The sequence below is a fragment of the Brachyhypopomus gauderio genome, unplaced genomic scaffold (genome assembly GCF_052324685.1).
Source record: "Brachyhypopomus gauderio isolate BG-103 unplaced genomic scaffold, BGAUD_0.2 sc51, whole genome shotgun sequence".
NCBI lineage: Eukaryota > Metazoa > Chordata > Actinopteri > Gymnotiformes > Hypopomidae > Brachyhypopomus > Brachyhypopomus gauderio.
Window position 1 is genome coordinate 1,290,896 of NW_027506876.1, and position 22,676 is coordinate 1,313,571.

Genomic DNA, 22,676 nt, shown 5'->3' on the forward strand with positions numbered 1-22,676 from the left:
GACTCTAATGTCCAGCCATTACAACTAAAACCCAGAACAGGATGGAAGCCATAAAATGTCACCTTTAAAAAAATAATTTAGAGCTAAAAATAAATTCAGAGTTCAACATCAGATAATGGAGAGACTGGATGTGCACTAGAGGTGAAGAACAGAGCCATCAGAATGTAAAATAAACAAAAAAAAAAAACAGGCCTGTTTATAAAACTGTACACATAAAACACTTAGTATAAAGTCTAAACCACAGATACAAAAAACTGTTGTCCGAGTAATTATAAAAGCACACACCAAATTATCCGAGCTGGTTTCTGGGTTGTTTTTTTTTTTTGACTTTTGTAAAGGGGAACTAAAAATTTCTGTCCCGTGTCCTGTATAGTGAAAAAAGTTTGAGTCCTGTGTGAAAAAAGTTTGAGAAAATTGTTCAGCTATTGTTCAAAATTATTTCCCTGGAGCAGTAACAAAAGACAAAACGGTTGAAGGCGCAGACATAGAGCCTATTCATCTACTTCTTGTTTTTTGCCTGGTTTCGAGGTGATCCTTTAAGCAGGTCCCGGATCCTAAGGTAAACCCCCGTTGCCTCAGCGACCTCTGTGAACTCTGGTGTATCTTCAAAAGGAATTATTCCTTCTGCAAACTTGCTTCGGTGTGGAACAGATGTTACTTTTGATACAGTCGGTTCTTCGCCTTTCTCCGGCATTTGGTCATCCCTGTCCAAAACCTGCGTACTCGTTCCTTCAGTGGCCTCACTTAAGCCATTTGTTTCAGCATCATAATCGTTTTCCTGAGTAATCTCATCCAGAACAATAAGCTCATCACAAGAATCTGCTCCCACATTGCTCAGGTCTTCATTAAGAGCATTCTTCACCGTGTCATCACTGCTTTCATCTTCATAAACATCCGTTACCTGTTCTTCAGCGGGTGAGGAAGGCGTGCTGGGAACCTCTGGGGTATGGCTGGAGATCTGCTCCATTTTCACCTCCTCCTCACCTTCCTGCATCTCAGCGTCAGGCCTCGGGGATGGTGACGAGGGAGGAGATCCGGGCCCAGGTGTACCCGAGGCACCCATCTCAGAGTCACTGTTGGTGTTGTCGGCGCTCTCCAGAGCCGCCCAGAGCAGTCGCTGCTGCTCCTCCAGCTCCTCTAAGGTTAACCCATCCTCAGACTCCTCCCCCGCGGCCCCGCCCTTGCTTTGAGGGACTGGAGAGGCGTTGGTGGGAGGTGTCGGGGGAGGTGTGCCTTTAGGAAGCGGAGGCGGGGTGGGTGTGACGGGAGGTGTTCCCAGGGGTAAGGGTGGGGGTGTACCCATGAGTGGAGACCCAGGCGGAAGGGGCGGCTGAAAGCAGAACTCATCAGATCTTGCTCGTCTAAGGTCCTGATCTACAGACAAACACAAACACCAGACATTTCATCTAAAGAACAATGCCAAGTCACAAACATACCATGGACAGAACAATAAAAATACAGAACATTACAACAGCCATGCTCCGCTCCCTCTGTAGGGATATTTATACACAGACATTTTACATGGCTGTGTTGACTCATTGACTAAATTCATTATGAAAACCTCAATTCGAGAGAGAAACTTAAAACAGCATGATCGTGTGACAGAAAGGAACTTTTTAGTAACGTTAGTTAGCTGACTACATTGTGCACAATGCTCATTAGGGTTCTGGACCCATAGTATTGTTAACCTTGTAAATCCTGTAAAGCTGCTTTGCGACAACTTGAGTTGTTAAAAGCGCTATACAAATAAACTTTGATTGATTGACAATTGCATGATCAGCTAAGGTGTTAGCAGACTGCAGTATACAGTCTGGTCAGTTACTGGAAAATGACTAAACAAGGCTGAGGACTAAAGGAATGTGCAAATTCAAATGGGTTTTAAGTGTCCGGAGGAACCAAGCCCTCTACCTGAGTCCGTATCCATGTCAGAGTTTCCATAAACATCAGAATTTGAGCGCCGTTTCTTCGTCTGCTGTGGGGTCGCCTCAGACTCGTGACACCTTTTATTAATTTTGGACACGGGCTGTTGGCAAACAAGGACACATATGAAAACATGAGGCACATATGAAACCATATGAGAAATAAATGCAGAAATAAGAGAAGAGAGAGAAAGCATTTACTGTTGGACACGTGTTGGTCAACTGAGTGGCGAACGTCTGCTTCCAGTGTTGAGCTTGCATTGGGATGGACCCAAAAGCCCTGTAGTCCTACAGAAAGACAGATTCTATAATCCACACTGAGTGCGACGTGTGGACCAATATATAAATCACGTGCCGTCATGACGAAAAGAGCTTGTTCGATGCATTTTCTTCCATCAATGAGGCAAAGGCTTAGATATCGAGTGGTCAGCGTATATATACACGGTGTATTCTGACCAGCACTCTTAAGATGACTGACACAGCAGTGAAAGATCCATTCATAGCACAACTGGCAACAATTTTGAACGATATCAATAAGTATCCTAAACCTAAAGAGATATTGGCTACCAACATATGAAATGCGATAATGCTGACTAGCCTGTGGGCAGCACCACGATCACATCTGTGATGCAGATGAACCTCATTGCAGAATGCACTACGAACCCAGATGATAAAACTGATGTTACACAGTAACATTCAAATGTTCAGGCCAGGGATGCCGCACTCCTGTCACAGAATCCAGCATGTTGTCAGGTTCACTAGGAGGAGCAAAACACATCGCCATCCTACCAGATCAAATGAGGCATCTTAGCTCACTCTGATGACCAATCACAACCGATTTACTTTTAAATATTCAAATGAGGCAGAGAATATACAGCAGGAGCAAACCAGAGTGCAAAACTTGCAGACATAGAAAACATTTTTTAACAGGTTGTGTCAATGTGAAGTTTTATTAAAAGTGAGTGCCTAACCTTTGCTTAGGTCTGTACACTGTGGTGAATTGTGGGGTACATGTAACTTGTTATACTCGGGCATTCTATTCATATGCTGAGCTAGTCAAAGTCAGAAGCAAAATGTCTCCTGGAGTCTCTAAACCTCAAATTAAGCGATAAATACTGGCTACGGTGAAGCGAAAGGACATTTCCTCTTCATCTAGTTAGATGGCGAAAAGCAAAAGATGCACAAAGCACTTTAGCTGAAATATTACCTCGTGCTTAGCATTTACCACCATAGCATGAAATGGAAAAAGGTTCAATGGCCTCCATAGTTTCCCCACTGTACCTCTGCTGTTTTGGGTGTAGGAAAACCAAACCCTACATCAGAGACGCTTGGAACTGTGTTCACCTGAAGCCCTCAACAGCACAGAGATAATGGCTAAATACACCCAACTTAATGAAGGAATGGAGAGAATACGGGGGGTGGGGGGGGACACACACAAAAAACATCGAGTCCAACACCACCATTCACTTACATCCCTAACGCCGGAAGGTGCAGAAACATTGAATCCAGGGAAATCCACTAGCTTAGAGACATCATAGGAGACATTTTGGTTACGGTCATTCAGGTCTTCCTCGCCATCACCTGCTGCTTTGAAGAGAAAAGGTGAACCAAGTTCTCATGATGACTATGGAGGCTGCATTCTGAACACTTTAGTCACCAAACAGGCTCAGCATTTTACGTGGCTGAGAAAAGAATGACACTGTCGCCTTTTATAGCAGTGCTTTAAAAAACAAACAGAGCACACGCAACAGAACGTACATTTCCCGTCGTAAAGCGTGAGGCCAGAGTCCTCCATCTCTGCCTCCTTTAGCCAGCCAGGTGGATAGCCCAGCTCCCTCATGCGATAAATGAACGGGGGAAGTGTGTTAGCGACCACCCCAAGAGCATCCAGGAGCTCCTGACTGGACAAGACAACGAAGGATAATTAGGGACCTGAGGCTGCTAGTAATGGCCTCATTTCTGTTATAGTTAAATACGTGTGTGTGTGTGTGTGTGTGTCATATGAGTCTTCACACTGGTGTACATTCATCCAGATTTCTACAAACCTTACTTATTAACTAAGAACTGAACATGGATTTGCAGGTCTCCATTTGTCAGAAGTCTGAATTTGTTGTTAATTCTGTCACTAAATCCTCTTAAAGAACACCCCCATCACTGGCCCATGTAGTGGCCACGTGCATGAAGCAGGTGCAGTCTGACCTCACGATCCCCGGCTTGTACTTGGCGAAGCGCGGCTCGACCTCCTCCGCATGGTAGCGCTGGTTACCCTGACTGCTGCTCTGTGAGAACTCTTTTCTCTTCTCACTGATCCGCGCCATGTCTTTGGGCTGGGGGCAAGATTCAATCACCACATCACTCAAGATGCATTACATCTGCTCATATTCAATCTCATTTCACATAACTATGTGGAGAAAGTCTTGCCTTTCAAGGAAATTACCTTAGGGCAGTCTCGCAGTTGGTGGTCCTCAGCTCCACAGTTAAAACAGCATGGTTTAGGTCTGTCGGGACAGTAACAGTTTACATGCAAGTTTACATAGACTGCACTTTTTGAAAACATGAGTTTACGACATTACTGAAAAGAGCACTGACAATTCAGCTGGTAGGTCATGAGCACAGCTCAGAGAGCCATGGAAATTCGGTGCACTACATGTTTCGTTTGGCACAAAGTTTCTTAGCAATCACCATTCCACACCTTCTCTCCTTGATCTGCATCTCTTGGCCCTCTAAAGCAATAACTTGCCCAAACACCTGCGGATACCTTTGTGGACACGATTCAGGAAGCGTAAGTAGCTTGGGGTGTAGAAATATGAACATCTGAAATGTACAAATATCAACAACTACAGCACATACTACAGGTAAAAAACAGAGCACACAGGTGTATGCAAACATGATCGTGAGGATACTTTGGGACCTCCCATCCCTCTGTCAGCTGGGGGTTCTCGTTGAGCAGCGGCTGGCCGAGTTTATCAAGACAGAAGCTGGTGAAGTATAACACACTTCCCACAATCTGCAACAAAACAACAGGCCTTTTATGCCCGAGGACGGACACTGAACTACTGGTGTAGTTCAGCCTACAGGGGAGATAATGTGCTCTTGAGGGGGAACAGGAGCAAAAATATGTTTGTGATGGAATTTGTAAATACCTACACTAAATGCATCTTTGATATGTTTTCCAGTTGATGAATCATTCGTTTTGTGGTTCTCCTCCATGACAAAACTTGAGCTCTGTTATGGCAATACAAAAGCACGAGGCACCCACATACACACTGTAAATGCTGCTGGTAAAAACTGGTATTATTTTTTATCACAAATATTTGTCACTGTTCAGGAAAAAGAAGAATTTAATCTGTTTTTGGAACATAAAAAGCCATAAATGTGAGTGAACATCAAGGTAAAAAAAAAAACAAAATTTAAGAAATGCAAGATATGAACTCTTTAAATGAGTAAAAATACATGGAAAAGTGATTTTATACAGGCAAGCAGGCAAGTGCGTGTTGACCAGACGACTTTACCTGTGGGCCCGTGTGTAGGGCAGCACCCTCCTTGTTTGACTCATGCTGGTGTTTCTCAATAAGCCCAAAGATGTAGTCTTCAATTTCTTGACGATACTGCCTGAATATGCATAACATCAAAAACGTAGTGGTACAATTTTCAAAAGAAACCACAATTAAAGAAACAAGTTCAGATTAACAACTAAAACTACAAATACTCACTTTGAGATTATGTTGTTTCCAAAAAGAATTTGACAGAGTGGTCCATCAATTTTTGAATTTACAACATTTATATTTCTGGAATAAAGCCAGTAAGAATACATTTAATCATAATACAAACATTCATATAAGCAGACAAATAATTTTGCTAATTAAAACATTACTTTCAAGTACACAAACTTACGTAGGTCGACTCAAAAAATTTAACTTCCTCCTCAGTTCCTCATGTGAACTAGCTGTTAAGGGCCATAAAGATAATTGGTATACTACATTTATAGCAAAGGGACAATCAAAGGGTTTAATCTGCAGCTTTTAGACTTACGTAGCTTTTGATTACAGCTAATAATTTATAGTTACTGCTCGCACTGCTAATACATGTTAAGTTAGATGGTGTGAATGAAATGAAACGCCAAGACTGAGTGATTTTGGTGTTGTTTTGATAGTCTTAGTCTTAAATCCCACCAGAAACGAATTAAGTGAAAACAAATAAATCCTATAAAATCGGGTTAAGGCATGAAATATAAGCTCTGCTTTCAAAAGTGACATAACACTCGGTATCAATGTAATGTACAAGAGCTAACCTAGCTTCAAGATCTGAACACAACAGTGAAGAAAGTAAAACGTTGCTAAACCGGCCGACTAGTAGGCAGAACTAAGCATGTTTCATCGTACGACACATTAACTTCAGAAGATGATGTCGTAAAAGTTAAACTAGACTAGAATTGTACTAAAGTCAATACAGTAAATTCAGCCGAATCACTAGTTATGGATCCTGGGAAAGTGGTGAAGGAGAGTTAGACTCTCACATTCGCCTGGTACATCTGTACATGAACAAGCTAGATAATGTTAGACAAGTCCATTCATGATCGAAATAACACTGTATTGTGCTGCGAGGGACCATTCAACACACGTCAGAACATTAAACTGAACAGAACCATTAAATTGAACAGAACCATCAAACTGAACAGAACCAGTAAACCATCAAACTGAACAGAACCATTAAACTGAACAGAACCAGTAAACCATCAAACAGAACCATTAAAACATTCAAATGAACAGAAACATTAAACCGAACAGAACCAGTAAACCATCAAACAGAACCATTAAACCGAACCGAACCATTAAACCGAACCGAACAGAACCATTAAACAGAACAGAACCAGTACACCAGACCAGTGTGGGTTTCCTCTCCAGAAGAAGCGCGGAATCAGAGTTAGACGTTACTTCGCGAGACTCCTACGTTAGCTAGCGTGCTAACTGGCGAACTTGATAAAGGATATTCTCTGCTTTCAGTCGGCCCACTGTCTTATCGCACTCCTCTAATCTCTCCCGGAGCTCACAAAGATCGTCTGGAGCGTCTTCATCGTCTGTAAACCGAATGTGTTTGGCAACCGGAGTGTCTTCTTCGAGCTGCTCGAACAGCTCTCGGTCCCCGAACTCAACCTCCATGTTGTTTGGTAACTAACAGGTCAAAGGTCAATACGAAGGTAGGGACGGACGCTGATTGGCTGCGCTAGTGACCCAGCACAGGAAGTGTTTCACTTTCACTGCGACGCTCAAATGTCAGTACGACACTGACTCAAAGGTGTTTGGACACCGCCACGTTTATACGCACGCAGCCTCTACATGAACAGTTGGGGACTGTTACATGCTTAAGTGCACCCAACAGGTGGAATTTCACACACCTGTTTTGGATTATACCATCTTTTTATAAATAAATAAAAATTGTTCAAATGGTCTCACGGTAATTTTGCAATTGAACGCTTTCTCAGCTCCAAACATAATCTGCTACTGATGTGTATATATGTTCTTAGGGATTGACAGATATCTTCATTTCTAGTAGACACACGAGTCTTCTGCACTAAGGGCCCAAGAGAGCGTCTCTATAGGTGTCCCAATGTGTAGAACACAATAAGGCACAAAGTCCAAAATCTATACTTTCTATCACGACTTTACGTTTGTATTTTTATACTTTAATTACAAGTCACCAACAAAATACCTCTATTGTCCGTTGTCGCAATAGAGACGGCTAAAACTAAAACGTTTATATGTGTGTGAATAAATAATTGTTTAATCTCCCACTGCAGTGTCCCCTAAACCTAAACGAAAAGAGAATTTAATTCAATTCCGTACTATGATCTAATCTAATTTGTGGACCTTTGGTTTTCTAATCACTGGTATGTAATTGATTTGCTACTTTCCTGTCACTCTAATAGAACATGGCGTTTGAGCTGTGATTTGAATGATATATGATATAAATTAAGTAGTGACTAAAAAACCAAAACCAGATTTAGGAGTTGAAGTCCGGAGCTGAAGACACACCTGAGGTGTGGGAATACAGTATTAGCTGTGGGAATACAGTTATAGTTGTGTGTGAATACAGTATTAGCTGTGGGAATACAGTGTTAGCTGTGTGTGAATACAGTATTATGTGTGGGAATATAGTATTAGCTGTGGGAATACATACAGTATTAGCTGTGTGTGAATACAGTATTAGCTGTGTGGGAATACAGTTATAGCTGTGTGGGAATACAGTATTAGCTGTGGGAATACAGTATTAGCTGTGTGAATACAGTTATAGCTGTGGGAATACAGTATTAGCTGTATGTGAATACAGTATTAGCTGTGGGAATACAGTATTAGCTGTGTGTGAATACAGTATTAGCTCTGTGGGAATACAGTATTAGCTGTGGGAATACAGTATTAGCTGTGGGAATACAGTTATAGCTGCGGGAATACAGTATTAGCTGTGGGAATACAGTATTAGCTGTATGTGAATACAGTATTAGCTGTGTGGGAATACAGTATTAGCTGTGGGAATACAGTATTAGCTGTATGTGAATACAGTATTAGCTGTGTGTGAATACAGTATTAGCTGTGGGAATACAGTATTAGCTGTGGGAATACAGTTATAGCTGTACGTGAATACAGTATTAACTGTGTGGGAATACAGTATTAGCTGTGTGTGAATACAGTATTAGCTGTGGGAATACAGTATTAGCTCTGTGTGAATACAGTATTAGCTGTGGGAATACAGTATTAGCTGTACCGCTGCTGTACTGTGGAGGGCAGCGCGCGCCTTCCTCATTCGACCCGTCACAGAAGAAGACTCTGCGCATGCGCTAATTGAGTAGTTTATTGAGACATTGAGCGGTTCCGTGTTGAGTTGTTTGTTCCACTTTATCTTTACGATGCTTTTTTCGTAGGGTTACACGAAACGACGAACGGCCTGTATAATTCCTTATTTTAATGAAAATTAAGGGTAGAATGTGCGAAAGTATAAAACCTTTTTCTTAATTTGCTCGCTATAGCTATAGTTACCGTAGCCAGTGTGCTACCTAGCTGACTAGATACCCCGACAATAACTACCAGACTTGACGAGGCAAAACAATGAAACACAAAAGGACTCACGATTTATAACCACTACTATGAAGAAAACTTCGTAGTTGGTCTTTAACATAAATTATAGAGCCCATTTAAATTCCTATTTCTTCAGAGAAAGCAGGAAGCTAATTTCTTAAATAATAGTATTTACGTTAGAAAAGAGTTTTCATCTATCTGTCATCGTTTGCATATCTAGAAACAAATGTACAAATGGTCGCTCCATATAAACCTTGCAGGGCGTAAAAAGCTAAAACGATAAAGATAAAACGTTCACTAAATATCCAGAAAGTCCTCTATAGGGTTAAATCATGTCAGACAGCATCTCTGTCATCAATTTGCCATGCTGGGAAAGTGGTAAAATGAGGATTAGATTCTTATATTTGGCTGGTAACAATTCATTTAAAGTTAGTGGTCAAAGTTCGAATGAGGTAAATATATTTATTCATGAATGTCAAACCACGTTTATACCAAATATTCTCTGGAAAACAAGTAAAATCATAGCTAAATTCAATAACTTGACGTCTTACTTTTTTAAAGGAGCAGTTGATTCCCCTGTTTCTTGGAGCTGATCTCTTTACTTACACAGATGTTCGCACTGAAAACCATCCCAGATACCATGCAAAATTAGCAAAAAAGGGATTGGCCACTAAACTAATTTTCTCCTCAGGTATTAAGCGAGTTTTTTCATCACTTTTGTGCTGCCAAATACATACGTTATGATATGGTTTGAAAAGAATGTCACTCTTCAGAATATTTTGTCTTGTGTTTACAGACTTCAGGTTCCAAGGTCTACGTGTTCCTTCTTCCAGCAACAGTTTGTGGTTCTACTGTATTCATGGAGTTTTTCGAGTGGCTTTTGAGCTTTACAGTAAACATGATCAGCTTTCAATATTGGAGTCATTTCAGGTACTCTATAGTTTTAGCTACTTTCAAATTGAATTATTTTATCACTTAATGAATATTTTAACAACACTTGTTATGATAATTTGATGAGCTCTGCTGCTATGAGCTCTGCACAGTTATCTAAATTTAGTACTTGAATGGACGGAGTGTGTTTGCTTACAAATTCTATATAATAACATACATGTTATGGCATATAATTCACGTAAAGGAAGAAGGCACTAGATTGTGACTCGTGTCTTGGGGGCTGTGCTATCTGTGATATTTATTTTTGACACTTCCAAGTTCCACTGTGATGTCGATGACTGTTCAGTGAGCCAGCAATCACCACAAAATTCAGGGTGTCAAGAATGGCATTTTTTATTTGTATAACACATTTGCATACTCAAAAGGCTGTTCAATGGGCTGTATGTGGGGGAAATGGAAGAATGTTGTTGTGCATCTTCTTCAGTAGATCATATTATCTGACCATTCTAGCTAACATTAGTGTAGATTATTCTAGTGTTGAATAATCAAGTACTGATGTTATATATATATATTCTGCCCTTTAAATAACATCTTGTATGAATGTGTTGCTTTCAGGAGCTCTGGAAGTCTCGGATCAATGACGAATCATTAAACATGTCCTATAATCTTGACATCCAGTTGGACATGCCAAAAGATAGCGATCATGCAGTGCCAAGTAGTATTCCAAATGATATCTCTCCATCTACTAATGCCCATTCAAAATGTCAAGAAATACAGGAACAATTTGTGACCTTCCAACCATTGCATGGTCTCTCAGATGATTCACTGTCTGCCGACCACAACTACTGCTCCACATCAGAACAAGAGGAGTCGCGGTGGCCTAATATACTAACTGAGAGACTTTGTAGAATAGCAGGAAAGGTTAAGTTCATAACAGCCGTGGAAGAGAACCAAAGGACAGCTGTCTTGAAACTTCTGGATTTCACCGAAAATCAGATTGGTGGACAACTAGATGAGGAAGGACTAACGGAGACTGTAATGACCTTGCTTCAGACCCATTCTCCAGGCTTCTCGGTCTACTCCAGTCCCCTGCTCCAGGCTCTGGGAGCTTGGCTGGGTCAGCAGTTCCACGCAGCCAATGGCAGCGTGAGCCACCAGGTAGAAGGCTTCAAAATGCAACACATAGAACACATTAAGGACTTGCCGCCCGCAGAGGAACTGGCAGCAGAGCTCTTCCCTGAGGCGATGAGGAACCTGCTGATACACTGGATGGGTCTCAGTGAAGAGGCAGCAACGTGGAAAAGACTGAGTGAATTTCCCATTGTACTACTTATCCTGGAATTTGCCAACCATAATCTCATCACCGGAGTGGCCCATGTACTGTATTCTAGTCTCATATGCCGATAGATGGGTTTATTACATGTTGTAGTGTGCTTACAGTGCTGTTGTATTTCTGACACAAAATAAATCTGTTTATTTTGTAAAATTTATCTGCTGATGAAGTAGTAATTAAAAACAATTTATGGAATTAAGGGACAATCTGGAAGACTGTAAAGCTTAGGTAGGAATTTGTTCAGTTTTAAATGTTATTGAGGCCCCTTAAGAGATGGTGGTGGACTTCTGCAGGGCCAGGCCACTCAACCAGCCTGTCTCCATCGAGGGGGTTAATGTGGAGATGTTTAAGACGTGCAGGGTCCATGATTGCTATGGAGCTAGACTCTGTAGTAACGGTGACAGAGGAAACCAAGAGCCATCAGACTCTTCAACTCCTCCCAGTGGAGCCAGAAGTGGGAGGGAAACAGAAGAAGAACGAGTCCCTTATGTTTTAGGCAGTATTTTGTAATCACATTACCATACATCTGCACTCCTGGACACTATTGACACTTTACTGTACATTCAGTGAGCAAAATAAGTATTTGAACACCTTGCGACTTTGCAAGTTCTCCCACTTATAAATCATGGAGGGGTCTGAAATTTTAGGTGCATGTCCACTGTGAGAGACAATTTCAAAAATCTGGAAATCACAATGTATGATTTTTTAAATTATTTATTTGTGTTACTGCAAATCAGCAAAAATTCTGACCCTAAAATACATGTTAGTCCACCTCTAAAAGGTCCACCTCCACTACACCTATTATTCTAAATTAGAAGCACCTATTTGAGGTCATTAGCTGCAGAAAGACACCTGTCCACCCCACACAATCAGTAAGAGTCCATCTACTAACATGGCTAAGACCAAAGAGCTGTCCAAAGACACCAGAGAAATTATAGACCTCCACAAGGCTGGAAAGAGCTACGGGGCAATTGCCAAGCAGCTTGGTGAAAGATCAACTGTTGGAGCAATTATTAGAAAATGGAAGAAGTTAAACATGACTGTACATCTCCTGCGGACTGGAGCTCCATGTAAGATCTCACCTCATGGTGTAGCAATGATCCTAAGAAAGGTGAGGAACCAGCCCAGAACTACACGGGAGGAGCTGGTCAATAACCTGAAGAGAGCTGGCACCACTGTTTCCAGGGTGACTGTGGGTAATACACTAAGACCTCATAGTTTAAAGTCATGACACAGAAGGTTCCCCTGCTTAAATCAGCACACGTCCAGGCCCATCTTAAGTTCAGCCATGACCATTTAGATGATCCAGAGGAGTCATGGGAGAAAGTTCTGTGGTCAGATGAGACCAAAATAGAACTTTTTGGTCACTCACCGTGTTTGGAGGTCAAAGAATAATGAGTACCATCCCAAAAACATCATCCCTACTGTGAATCATGGGGGTGGAAGCATCAAGCTTTTGGAGTGTTATTCTGCACAGGTGACTGGATGACTGCACTGTATTAAGGAGAGGATGACCAGGGCCATGTATTGTGAGATTTTGGGGAACAATCTCCTTCACTCAGTTAGAGCATTGAAGATGGGTCGTGGCTGGGTCTTTCAACATGACAATGACCCAAAGCACACAGCCAGGATAACCAAGAATGGCTCCGTAAGAATCATATCAAGGTTCTGGAGTGGCCTAGCCAGTCTCCAGACCTACAGTTGTGATCAAATTTATTCAACCCCCACTGAAATAAAGTGTTTTGGCCAGTTTGACATTGATTTTGATCATTTTAGTCATCTTATTTACAATTATATCAAAGAGGCACTTATAAATTAGACAAACATAACATAATATTTATGATGGAATAACCACAAATGTCTTTACTGTGCTCACATCATTATCAGTTTTATTCAACCCCCTAGTGACATTATTTTTTAGTACTTAGTACAACATCCTTTTCCAGTTATGACAGCTTTCAAGCGTGAAGCATAGCTTGACACAAGTGTCTTGCAGCGACCTATGGGTATCTTAGTCCATTCTTCATGGGCAAAAGCCTCCAGTTCAGTCACATTCTTAGGCTTGCGCACTGCAACTGCCTTCTTTAGGTCCCACCAGAGGTTCTCAATTGGATTTAAGTCTGGTGATTGCAATGGCCACTCTAGAATGTTCCAGCCTTTCATGTTCAACCATGGTTTAGTGGACTTGGATGTGTGCTTCGGATCATTGTCCTGTTGGAAGGTCCAACGTCTCCCAAGCCGCAGGTTTGTGACTGACTCCATCACATTTTCCTCCAAGATCTCCTGGTACTGAAGGGAATTCATGGTACCCTGCACACGTTGAAGCTTTCCTGTACCATTAGAAGCAAAACAGCCCCAAAGCATAATTGACCCCCCGCCATGCTTCACAGTAGGCAAGGTGTTCTTTTGTTCATAAGCCTGGTTCTTCCTTCTCCAAACATAGCGCTGGTCCATTGGCCCAAACAGTTCTAATTTAGTTTCATCTGACCACAGTACACTGTTCCAAAACCTTTGTGGCTTGTCCACATGACTTTTGGCATACTGCAGTCGACTTTTCTTGTTCTTTGGAGTCAGCAAGGGGGTGCGTCTGGGCGTTCTGGCATGGAGGTCTTCGTTATGCAGTGCGCGCCTTATTGTCTGAGCTGAAACTTCAGTGCCCACATCTGACAGGTCTTTTTTCAGTTCCTTAGCAGTCACGCGGGGATTTTTCTCCACATTACGCTTCAGGTAGCGCACAGCAGTCGCGGTCAGGATCTTCTTTCTGCCACGACCAGGTAACGTTTCCACTGTGCCCTTTAACTTGAACTTGCGAATGATACTTCCGATAGTGTCTCTTGGAATATTTAACAACTTCGCAATCTTTTTATATCCATTGCCATTCTTGTGAAGAGCAATAACCTCTTCTCTTGTCTTCTGGGACCATTCTCTTGCCTTCACCATGCTTGGAAACACACCAGTAGATGTCTAGAAGGAGCTGAGTATCACAGTCCTTTTAAATCTGCCTAATTGGTGCTTATCATGCTTGATTGCTGCTCGTTGACATCCACAGATGTTTTCAATACCTGATGGAAAACACTGGAATGAACCTCTGTTCTTAGGAGTGGTAGTCGTAAAGGGGTTGAATAATTGTGTCAATGAAGAAATCACAAAAAGGCCATTTAATACTTTATGACAAAAAAAATTTATGCTATCTTAGTTGCATTTAGTTCTTTAACAAGTCCTTGTAAGATTTTATTATGAACACAATTACAAATGTGCACTGAATTCCATAAAACCCTTCGCAGCATTGGGGGTTGAATAAATTTGATCACAACTGTAAACCCTATAGAAAATATTTGGAGGGAGCTCAAACTCCATGTTTCTTAGAGACAGCTCAGGAACCTGGCTGATCTGGAGAAGATCTGTGTGGAGAAATGGGCCAAAATCTCTGCTGCAGTGTGTGCAAACCTGGTGAAAAACTACAGGAACCGTAGTTGAAACATTGATTTTCACAGGTGTTCAAATACTTATTTGCAGCAGTAACACAAATTATTTAAAAAATCATATTGTGATTTATGAATTTTTATTTAATTGTTTTTAGATGTAGGTGCTCTCTTTAAACTGAGCTTCCCATCAAAATTTCACTATAGTTAATACCATTTTACTATTGCATTGAGTTATACTATCAGTGATCTGTACTCTAAATAGTACAGAAGACCACTTGCTGCACAGGATCAAACTGTAAAGTTCATGATTCCCTCATATATTCAGGTTTTACTGCTATACCTGCTCCACAAGAATGTTTACACATTTAAAGTAAATGATGTCCTGGTGAAATGGTCATCAACCAATCCTCATGCTCCTTAGCAGTTTAGTTATAGATACTTTATTAACTAGCCTGAAAAGCATTCCACATTCAGTGAAAGTAGATATTTGTTGAATTAATCAGTGTGCATGCTGACTTTATGGTTTGTAATGATTGCATGAGTATACCACTATAGTCCAATCAAGTCTTATTGTTTTTGTCCACAATAACCTGAATAGATATCTAGAATTTACATAAAGACCAAGTTTACAGAAATATATTCTGCAATTGATTATCTAGGGTTACATTTCAAACCATTTCAAGATATTGATAAAAACTGACCACAGCAACATTTTTCATGGGAACTAACAAAAATTTAATCAGGCTGTCATAAGCAATTACAATAGTTTGCCACACCTGTTGTGGTACTGTGCCGGTGTCTAACGATGCAGTCAGATGTTAGACACAGCACGACTCTAAGCAACAATGATGCTCTACCCACCTGGACAACCTCGAGATATAGTAAGAAAATACAAACAAAAACATAATGGGGGGGAAAAACATTACAATATCATAAGCCTAATTTTAATATTCTGGATTCCTCAAAGCACTGCAATATCATATTGCACCTGTGCATAATTTTCCAGAGAGATCTGCCGCGCTAGCCTAACCAAGATGTAAGACAAATCACTAAGCTGTATTTACATATGGATTCTTCCTAGACAAAACCGGCAACGCTTGAATAAATTACAGATCTGACGCAGCCGACATCCATGCGATTTATAGTTTCGTGTTTCTATACACAAAAATCAGGGGCGTAGGCGGGAGTGAGGGCTCAGCCCTCAGATGGCGTCCATTCCTCGCGAGAACGAGGAGGAGAAACCCAGGCCCATGCCCCGCTGCGTGTGCGTCTGCGAGCGGGCCATCTCGTACTGGACGTCCAGGTTGCGGAACATTTCTTCCTGCTGCTGCAGCGTCTTTAGGCCTTCCTCGTTGAGCATGCTGGAAGAACTCTCTTCATCAGGCTGCGAAGGAGACAAGCCACAACCCCGTTCAGGTGTCTGAATTCTGATCAGAGCGTTTAACATGAAAGTCCCTGAATACTTAAGTAGGAACAGTTACAGTATAAACTGTACATACTCAAGCATACCCCATAAATTATTCAGAAACTTGAGAATGAACAAAATGCCCTCAAAGATGGCCATTGTAAACAAAAACTATTTCTCCACTTTTCCCTCCATTAAATTTGGAACGTTAGTAAATATCAATGAAGGTGAAAGCCCACATTAGGTCTGGAAGCTAAAGCATCTCAACTAAAATGAAACAAAGTTTTACAAGAAATGTATTTAGGACTTTTTGAGGGTTGCCAAGATATGAATACTTACTTTGATGCCCATTAATTTGCGGAACTTAACGTTTTGGTCCTTATTGCCAAAATTGAGCTTCTCCCATAGTTCAGCTGTTTGTGACTTGTCCTTCAACACACAACATTTCTGAAATTAACATTAAAAATAAAATCATGTCCACTTCATTACTCAACACAGCCAAGCGTCTTCAACTGCGGAGTCTTACCCCCTCTTTCTTTCCCTGCCACAACAGCTTCCTTTTCTTCTCCTGCTCAGCGAACTTCATGGGGTTGACCGCCGAGGGGTTATAGTAGCTCGGCACGGCGATGCCAGTCTCGGCCAGCGTTCTTGCCTGGAGGGCAGCCATCTGCGCTGCCATGGCGATCTGAGGAGTGACCTGGGTGCCCGATGCCAGCAGGGCTGCCACGTTGAGGACGGGGCCGGCGGCCGCGGCCACCACCGGGACGCTCTCGCACAGCAGCGGGGCGGGTACGGCCGCTGCGGGGACAGACAGCACCGACCCCATGGCTGAGGCGCCCTGTGAGCCCGGGCCGTGCTGGGGCAGCTGAAGCCCAGGACTGGCAGCCGCTGCCAGTGTGAGACTCTTACCTGCTGCCATCTCCTGCTGCTTCTCCAGCATCTCCTTCTCTTTCTGTTCTTGAAGTTTCTTAGCTCTCTCCAACCTAGGGGGGCGACGTGGTAAACGTTGAGGTAGAAGCCCGTTTTTGGTAAACTCATTTTGGGTATTTTACACTTTTTTTTTTTAAAACAAATTTGAGGGAACGTTTCCCACATGTTTGAAGAATGCATACAATTTCACAAAAAGTCCCGATTCACACGTTTACTCAGAAATATACATCACGATCTTCAAAGACGCCACTGACATCAGAAGGGTCCCGTCCCACCTCCGAGCCAAGGCCTCTTGTGCGTCCATGGCCGTGTTCCTGCCCCTGAAGGCCACAGGACTTGCGGAGCGGCTCCCGGTCTTCCTCCTTGGTTTTTCAGTCCTCTTCTTCTTTTCCCTGATGCAGCAACAAAGACGCAACGATTACTTGATGCCGTTTTGATTATTCATCCATCCAACATCAAACATTTAATGTAGTTATTAAAACGGGTAATTCTCTCCCAGTACTGCCAGATATTGAAACTATCAGCAGGACCACACATGGAGTTGGGTGAACCATGATGGCACAGTAACCACAGCAAAAACTTCAGCACTACTTAAAGCATAATAGTACTGGCCACTTGTCTGGTGGAAAACTAACCATACTTCTTTATTCATACGCTTAAACTGTTAATGAAATGCTTTTTGTAACATTGAAAATGTTAAGATATCCTCCTTTCCAAATAACATGTGCACTTGACATCTTCAGCCCAGATGTCTGAAGTTCACTGTATTCTATCCAGGAGTGATGGAGTCAGGAACGTGGTTCCACAGCCGCACTGAGGCAAGAGCGCCCACGCGCCGCCACGCTCCCCCACGCGCCTCCACGCTCCCCCACGCGCCGCCACGCTCCCCCACGCGCCGCCACGCTCCCCCACGCGCCGCCACGCTCCCCCACGCTCCCCCACGCGCCGCCACGCTCCCCCACGCTCCCCCACGCGCCGCCACGCTCCCCCACGCGCCGCCACGCTCCCCCACGCGCCGCCACGCTCCCCCACGCGCCGCCACGCTCCCCCACGTGCCGCCACGCTCCCCCACGCGCCGCCACGCTCCCCCACGCGCCGCCACGCTCCCCCACGCTCCCCCACGTGCCGCCACGCTCCCCCACGCGCCCGCAGGCCTCACCTGCTCTTGCTGCGGCTTCTGCTGCGCGCTCTGTGTTTGCTCCGGGAGCCCGACCGGGACCTGGCCCGCCTCTTTCTGTCCCGACTCCTTGACCGCTTTTCTCGACTGCGGGATAAAGACCGCCGCTTGTCCCGACTTCGACTGTGATGCCGTCTGTCGCCGCACAAAAACAGGAGCGCAGTGAGCACCCAACACACTTAAACACTCACAATAAAAACCACACAACAGACACTTGAATAAAATCATCTAGGCATGAAAAGTTGCAAAAACAGCAGCATTCTTCATCAATGCAAAACTATTTGTAGCAAAGAGTTTGTGAATAGTGAGGAATGTGTGTAATTAAATTAGGCACACAGTTTAACCTTAAGGAAAAGCAGAGATACCGCTCCAGTTGTTTGGTTGCCACGGGGTCAGACGTGTTTGAGCGTCGTGACGACTCACCTTTCCCGCGAGCGTGACCTGGACTGACTTCTTCCTCCAGATGACTTTCTCTCCTTCCTGCGATGTCGGTCCTCTGTGCTGTCTTCAGAAAGCCTCTCTCGGTCCTTGTCTGAATTCTGCATGTCCTCCAACCGGCTGTGCGATTTCAACGACTTCTCAGAATCTCTCCGCCGCGCCTGTTTTAAGAAGAAGTGGTCTCTTTCAGGAAAATAGTGTGACAAAGAAAGTTAGTATGCTGGTTTGAGAACAAGGAACTCTGAAGAACCATAACACATACAGCCCTGACCACCCCCCTCCCTCAAACATCTCGCCCTCCACACACTATCCACACTAAGTTCTCTGGGCACACATGAACGACACCTACATTAAAAAAATATATAAGAAAGAAAAACAAAACGACTGGGGTTTTTGGCCTAGCCTACTGTGAAAAGGGCAACGATTTATGAAGGTCATTACACTGTATGCCTGCCTTGCTCTGCTTCTCTTCACACATGCTTGTTTTGCATTGTTTGTTTGGGGGGGGGGGGGGGGTTTGTTACTTTTTTAATCTAAACACTTGCGGTTTGTTAAAGAAAGAATGTTCTTAGCCTCTGAAGCATGTTTGACGAAGTGACATGTGTTTCCAATGTGCATGCACACAGGTCAAAAAACAGGTTGCTGAAGACTGCAAATCTTATTCTACAGCAACTCATGTTGGGGATTGGAAAATAGGGCATGTCAGGTTGCTAGACAAAACAATTTTTAAGCAAGTGTAAGATTGAATGGCTGATAGTTACCTGTCCAGTTGTAGGCATATAATTTTGCTATCTGTCAGCAGCGTCTTCAGTTCAGAGTGTCTCTTCGTGCATTAGCACGCTGAGTGTAATTTATTATAGAAATGTTATCATGTGAACTAAATACAGGCTTTTACCATAAAAATCCCACACAATCTGTAAGCTATTTCAGTGGTCTGTAATTTCACACACTGACATGTGAGAGCGAGAACAAAAAAAAAAAAGAAAAGAAAAAATTACCCCTGAAGATGTACTGAAACCACTAACTGATCAAAACTTAAAACTGGCACTTCATCATACGTAAGCCTTCATACTTACCACTGGCCTAAAACTAGAAATGCCAGCCGGTAAATTATATTAATGCTGTGACCATATCAACTTACGTCTACGTGACTGAAACGGACTGTAATTTAGTTACCTCTGTGCTTCTGCTCCGAGACCTTCTGTGCTTCTTGTCACCTGAAATTGGGAGGAATGTCAATTGTAAACAGAAACTGTACAAACAAATGTGCCCGTCTACCACCTGACACACAAACACACGCACGTGCAGCACAAACAATTTTAAATACAATAATATGACAATATAATTTTTTTAATAAATATTACAATTTTTTATATGGAATGTGTTAAAACAAAAACAGTGAGCTCATAGATCCCTTCATGATCTTTATTTGTATTTGGAAAATTGACGAAGTTTTCATGTAAAAAAAAGAAAAAAAAGTTAAGAGGCTTTTTTCTGCTGTATGCTGTAAAAGGTTTACCTGATTTGCGTTTGCAGTCTCTTGAACGCGATCTGGAGCGTGAGTGATGTTTCGCACTCCTGGGGGATTTCGAGGTTTCCATGCCGAGTACAGGTGGAAGGCGGAGCTTCTGCAGTGTTCAGAGCAGAGTCACTCTCCTACACGGAATAAGAAGGAAGAGGTCTTTTTGTACCTGCTGCTCTTCTTGGTAACCTAGGCAGCAAACCGCTCGAGCATGCTGTTACTTTCAATATGCAACTCAATTTACAAGGGAATGAATAAAGTTAGGGTTTAATTTCTGTAAATGTAACCCCTCAAAATGCAACACTGCCGTCATTAGCGTCGTGCCCCATATTGGGCAATGCTGTGTACGCCAAACTCTGGAACGGTGCTCAAAGGAAACACTTTGTACCTAATTAAAAAGAAAACATTTCCCTGAGGCTCCAAGTTTCTCTCTTCCACAAGTAAACTTGATGTCCTTATGTTGTGTGAAGCGTATGTAAGCTTTACACCCAGTTAGAACGCTGATGCCCCACATACACATTTATATTTATGTCTGTTAATTTGATAAACGTTTAATATAACAGTCTAGTTTCGAATAATAAACATAAAGCAGTCAATACATGTGTGTTCAGACATTATATCTGTCTTCTGATCAGGGGGCATGTCTATATGGAGACTAACTGGATTGGTCCGAGACCATGCAAAGAAATGACACGTATGCATTTGGGTTAGTCCAAATTAGGACTCAAACACTCCCATCTGTCTATAGTCTGCAGACAGACCCGATTCCATTCAGGTACCGCTGTCTTGTTTCCCTTTGAAACATTAGAACCACTAGAGGGCCGGCTCAATATGCTAATCTACACCCCGATTACTTCCACCACTGAGAATTACTTATAATTAACTCAACAACGAAGATGAGTTTTGGAAGGTCACTGGCCAATTGGCCAAGGTCAAAGAGTTTAAGTTAGTAAGCATGAAGTCCAAATCGAGTCATAAGTTTATGATTTGGTCAATGCTCGATTCCAAGTAGTCCATCTATAGTCCACGTCTGTTAGACAACCTACTAAAAACCTACTGTGTATGGACATGCCTGCATAGACCATATATGAGAGTAGAATCACGTTAGGGTCCCCTAATCCTGTGTGTTGCAATATGCATATTACGTTCAAGATATTTGTTCTTACTCTGTTAAAGTGTTTGTTCTCATCATGACATCCCTTTAAAGTATTCTTTGTTCATTATTCAGGTTTGCAAACACAAACCTTTTCTAATCCGTGCAAATTCGGTTTCATAATATTGTGCCAATATTTTGTTCATCTGCTTGATGTATACATACTTTCATGTTGAGTTTCGACACATTTTTACGTTGTTCTTCACTCCTAGTAGATAGTGGCTGGTTTTACATAAACTAACACAGCCTAGTGTAACCAGACTGCTAGCCAAGTGGCGTTGTTGCGCGGCCAAGAACAATACCACTGTGAGTATGGTTACCCGACTCGCCTTTACTCCTGAAGAAAACGGTAAACAGGTTTACTAGATAATAAAGCCGAATAAAGCTGTAGTGAGTGGCCTGTGAGGGAGGAGACGGAGGTTTCTCCTCACCACTGTGTGAGGGAGGAGGACACGGGGCTTTATCTTCACCACTGTGAGGGAGGAGGAGACGGAGGTTTCTCCTCACCTCTGTGAGGCCTCCCGTGCTAGCTAGTTAGCTACCCGTGCTAGAAGAGGCCGTGGTCGACGACTAAAGACCAATCCATGTAATTGTATTGTTTTAGAACACAACCATTTAATCGATATCATTAGAAGATAACGTTACGTGGGTACTTACCGCCGTCTGTAACGTGAGAAGCCTCAAATCTACTTATTTTAACCGTATTACCACCATGGACGCTCGAGCTCGATTGTGTCGCTGTGGTAGTTGGCTACAACAATGCCTGATAACCCGGATGTCCTCCTTTTTCCTCTTCCTCTCGTTTATAAAGGCCTATTAAACATGGTTTTCAGTGTATACGTGACAGGTGTGTAGAATTTATTTAACAATAACTACAGCATAGCATTTTTTAAAATATAAGCTGGCCCTTTTTGTTAGGCTAGGTTAATAAGCTCTTATGTTATTTATCCACTGCTAGGATGTTAGCTGGACCGCTAGTTACCTATAAACAGGGTTGCCAGATCCTACAAAAATATCCAGCCCAAAGTCAGTCTAAAACCCACCCTTCAGAAGCTTAAACTAGCCCAAAATATATGTCTGTCACACATTTGAAGCAAACTATGAGTCTGACATAGTATTTTATGAGGGATTTATCAGTATTAATATTTATATTAAAGTACTTAATAATATTGTAACATTAGTGTTTTATTAGTTATTTTATATCAGTTTTATATCCCAGTCAAGAACATTTGAGAGTAACTTAATTAGCAAAAGAAAATAACTTTTACTTAATAATTTCTTGCTCCTCCTGAACTCTCTTCTCTCTTTTTACATTGTTTTCATTGCCTTGTGGTTTCTGGTTACACGAAGAGCTATTATGAACTTTTGGACAGTTCTTTCCATGAGTGTTTTTTACTGAAGTATCTGATGACT

The 22,676-nt window shown here is 42.4% G+C and overlaps 3 protein-coding genes across 13 annotated transcripts; 1 reads left to right on the forward strand and 2 right to left on the reverse strand.

The window, feature by feature from the left end:
* Positions 1–310: 310 nt before the first annotated feature.
* On the reverse strand, positions 311–7,172 carry zcchc8 (zinc finger, CCHC domain containing 8). 2 transcript variants are annotated; one of them, XM_076987141.1, is made up of 14 exons: positions 6,908–7,172; positions 5,814–5,854; positions 5,633–5,707; positions 5,432–5,531; positions 5,067–5,144; positions 4,823–4,926; positions 4,612–4,677; positions 4,357–4,417; positions 4,119–4,246; positions 3,678–3,820; positions 3,391–3,506; positions 2,121–2,207; positions 1,909–2,023; positions 311–1,374 (listed from the first exon to the last, which is right to left on the reverse strand). In XM_076987141.1, the coding sequence occupies exons 1-14, from the start codon at positions 7,076–7,078 to the stop codon at positions 500–502; spliced, it is 2,160 nt and encodes a 719-aa protein (XP_076843256.1). In that variant the 5' UTR covers positions 7,079–7,172; the 3' UTR covers positions 311–499. The 2 variants fall into 2 exon arrangements, with proteins under 2 accessions (XP_076843256.1, XP_076843257.1); XM_076987142.1 differs by having other exon boundaries at positions 3,391–3,503; positions 6,908–7,169.
* A 1,545-nt stretch (positions 7,173–8,717) lies between these two features.
* LOC143487918 (uncharacterized) lies at positions 8,718–11,370 on the forward strand. Its single transcript, XM_076987214.1, has 4 exons — positions 8,718–9,441; positions 9,551–9,680; positions 9,786–9,919; positions 10,496–11,370. The coding sequence occupies exons 1-4, from the start codon at positions 9,322–9,324 to the stop codon at positions 11,285–11,287; spliced, it is 1,176 nt and encodes a 391-aa protein (XP_076843329.1). The 5' UTR covers positions 8,718–9,321; the 3' UTR covers positions 11,288–11,370.
* Positions 11,371–15,085: 3,715 nt separating this feature from the next.
* On the reverse strand, positions 15,086–22,204 carry rsrc2 (arginine/serine-rich coiled-coil 2). Of its 10 annotated transcripts, none has more exons than XM_076987150.1 (10): positions 21,921–22,203; positions 20,108–20,244; positions 19,765–19,805; positions 18,574–18,749; positions 18,133–18,285; positions 17,228–17,365; positions 16,953–17,026; positions 16,570–16,841; positions 16,383–16,490; positions 15,092–16,022 (listed from the first exon to the last, which is right to left on the reverse strand). In XM_076987150.1, the coding sequence occupies exons 2-10, from the start codon at positions 20,187–20,189 to the stop codon at positions 15,840–15,842; spliced, it is 1,227 nt and encodes a 408-aa protein (XP_076843265.1). In that variant the 5' UTR covers positions 20,190–20,244; positions 21,921–22,203; the 3' UTR covers positions 15,092–15,839. The 10 variants fall into 10 exon arrangements, with proteins under 10 accessions (XP_076843264.1, XP_076843269.1, XP_076843268.1 ...); XM_076987151.1 differs by having other exon boundaries at positions 15,094–16,022; positions 17,249–17,365; positions 21,921–22,201; XM_076987152.1 differs by having other exon boundaries at positions 15,097–16,022; positions 16,383–16,472; positions 17,249–17,365; positions 21,921–22,199.
* Positions 22,205–22,676: the final 472 nt, after the last annotated feature.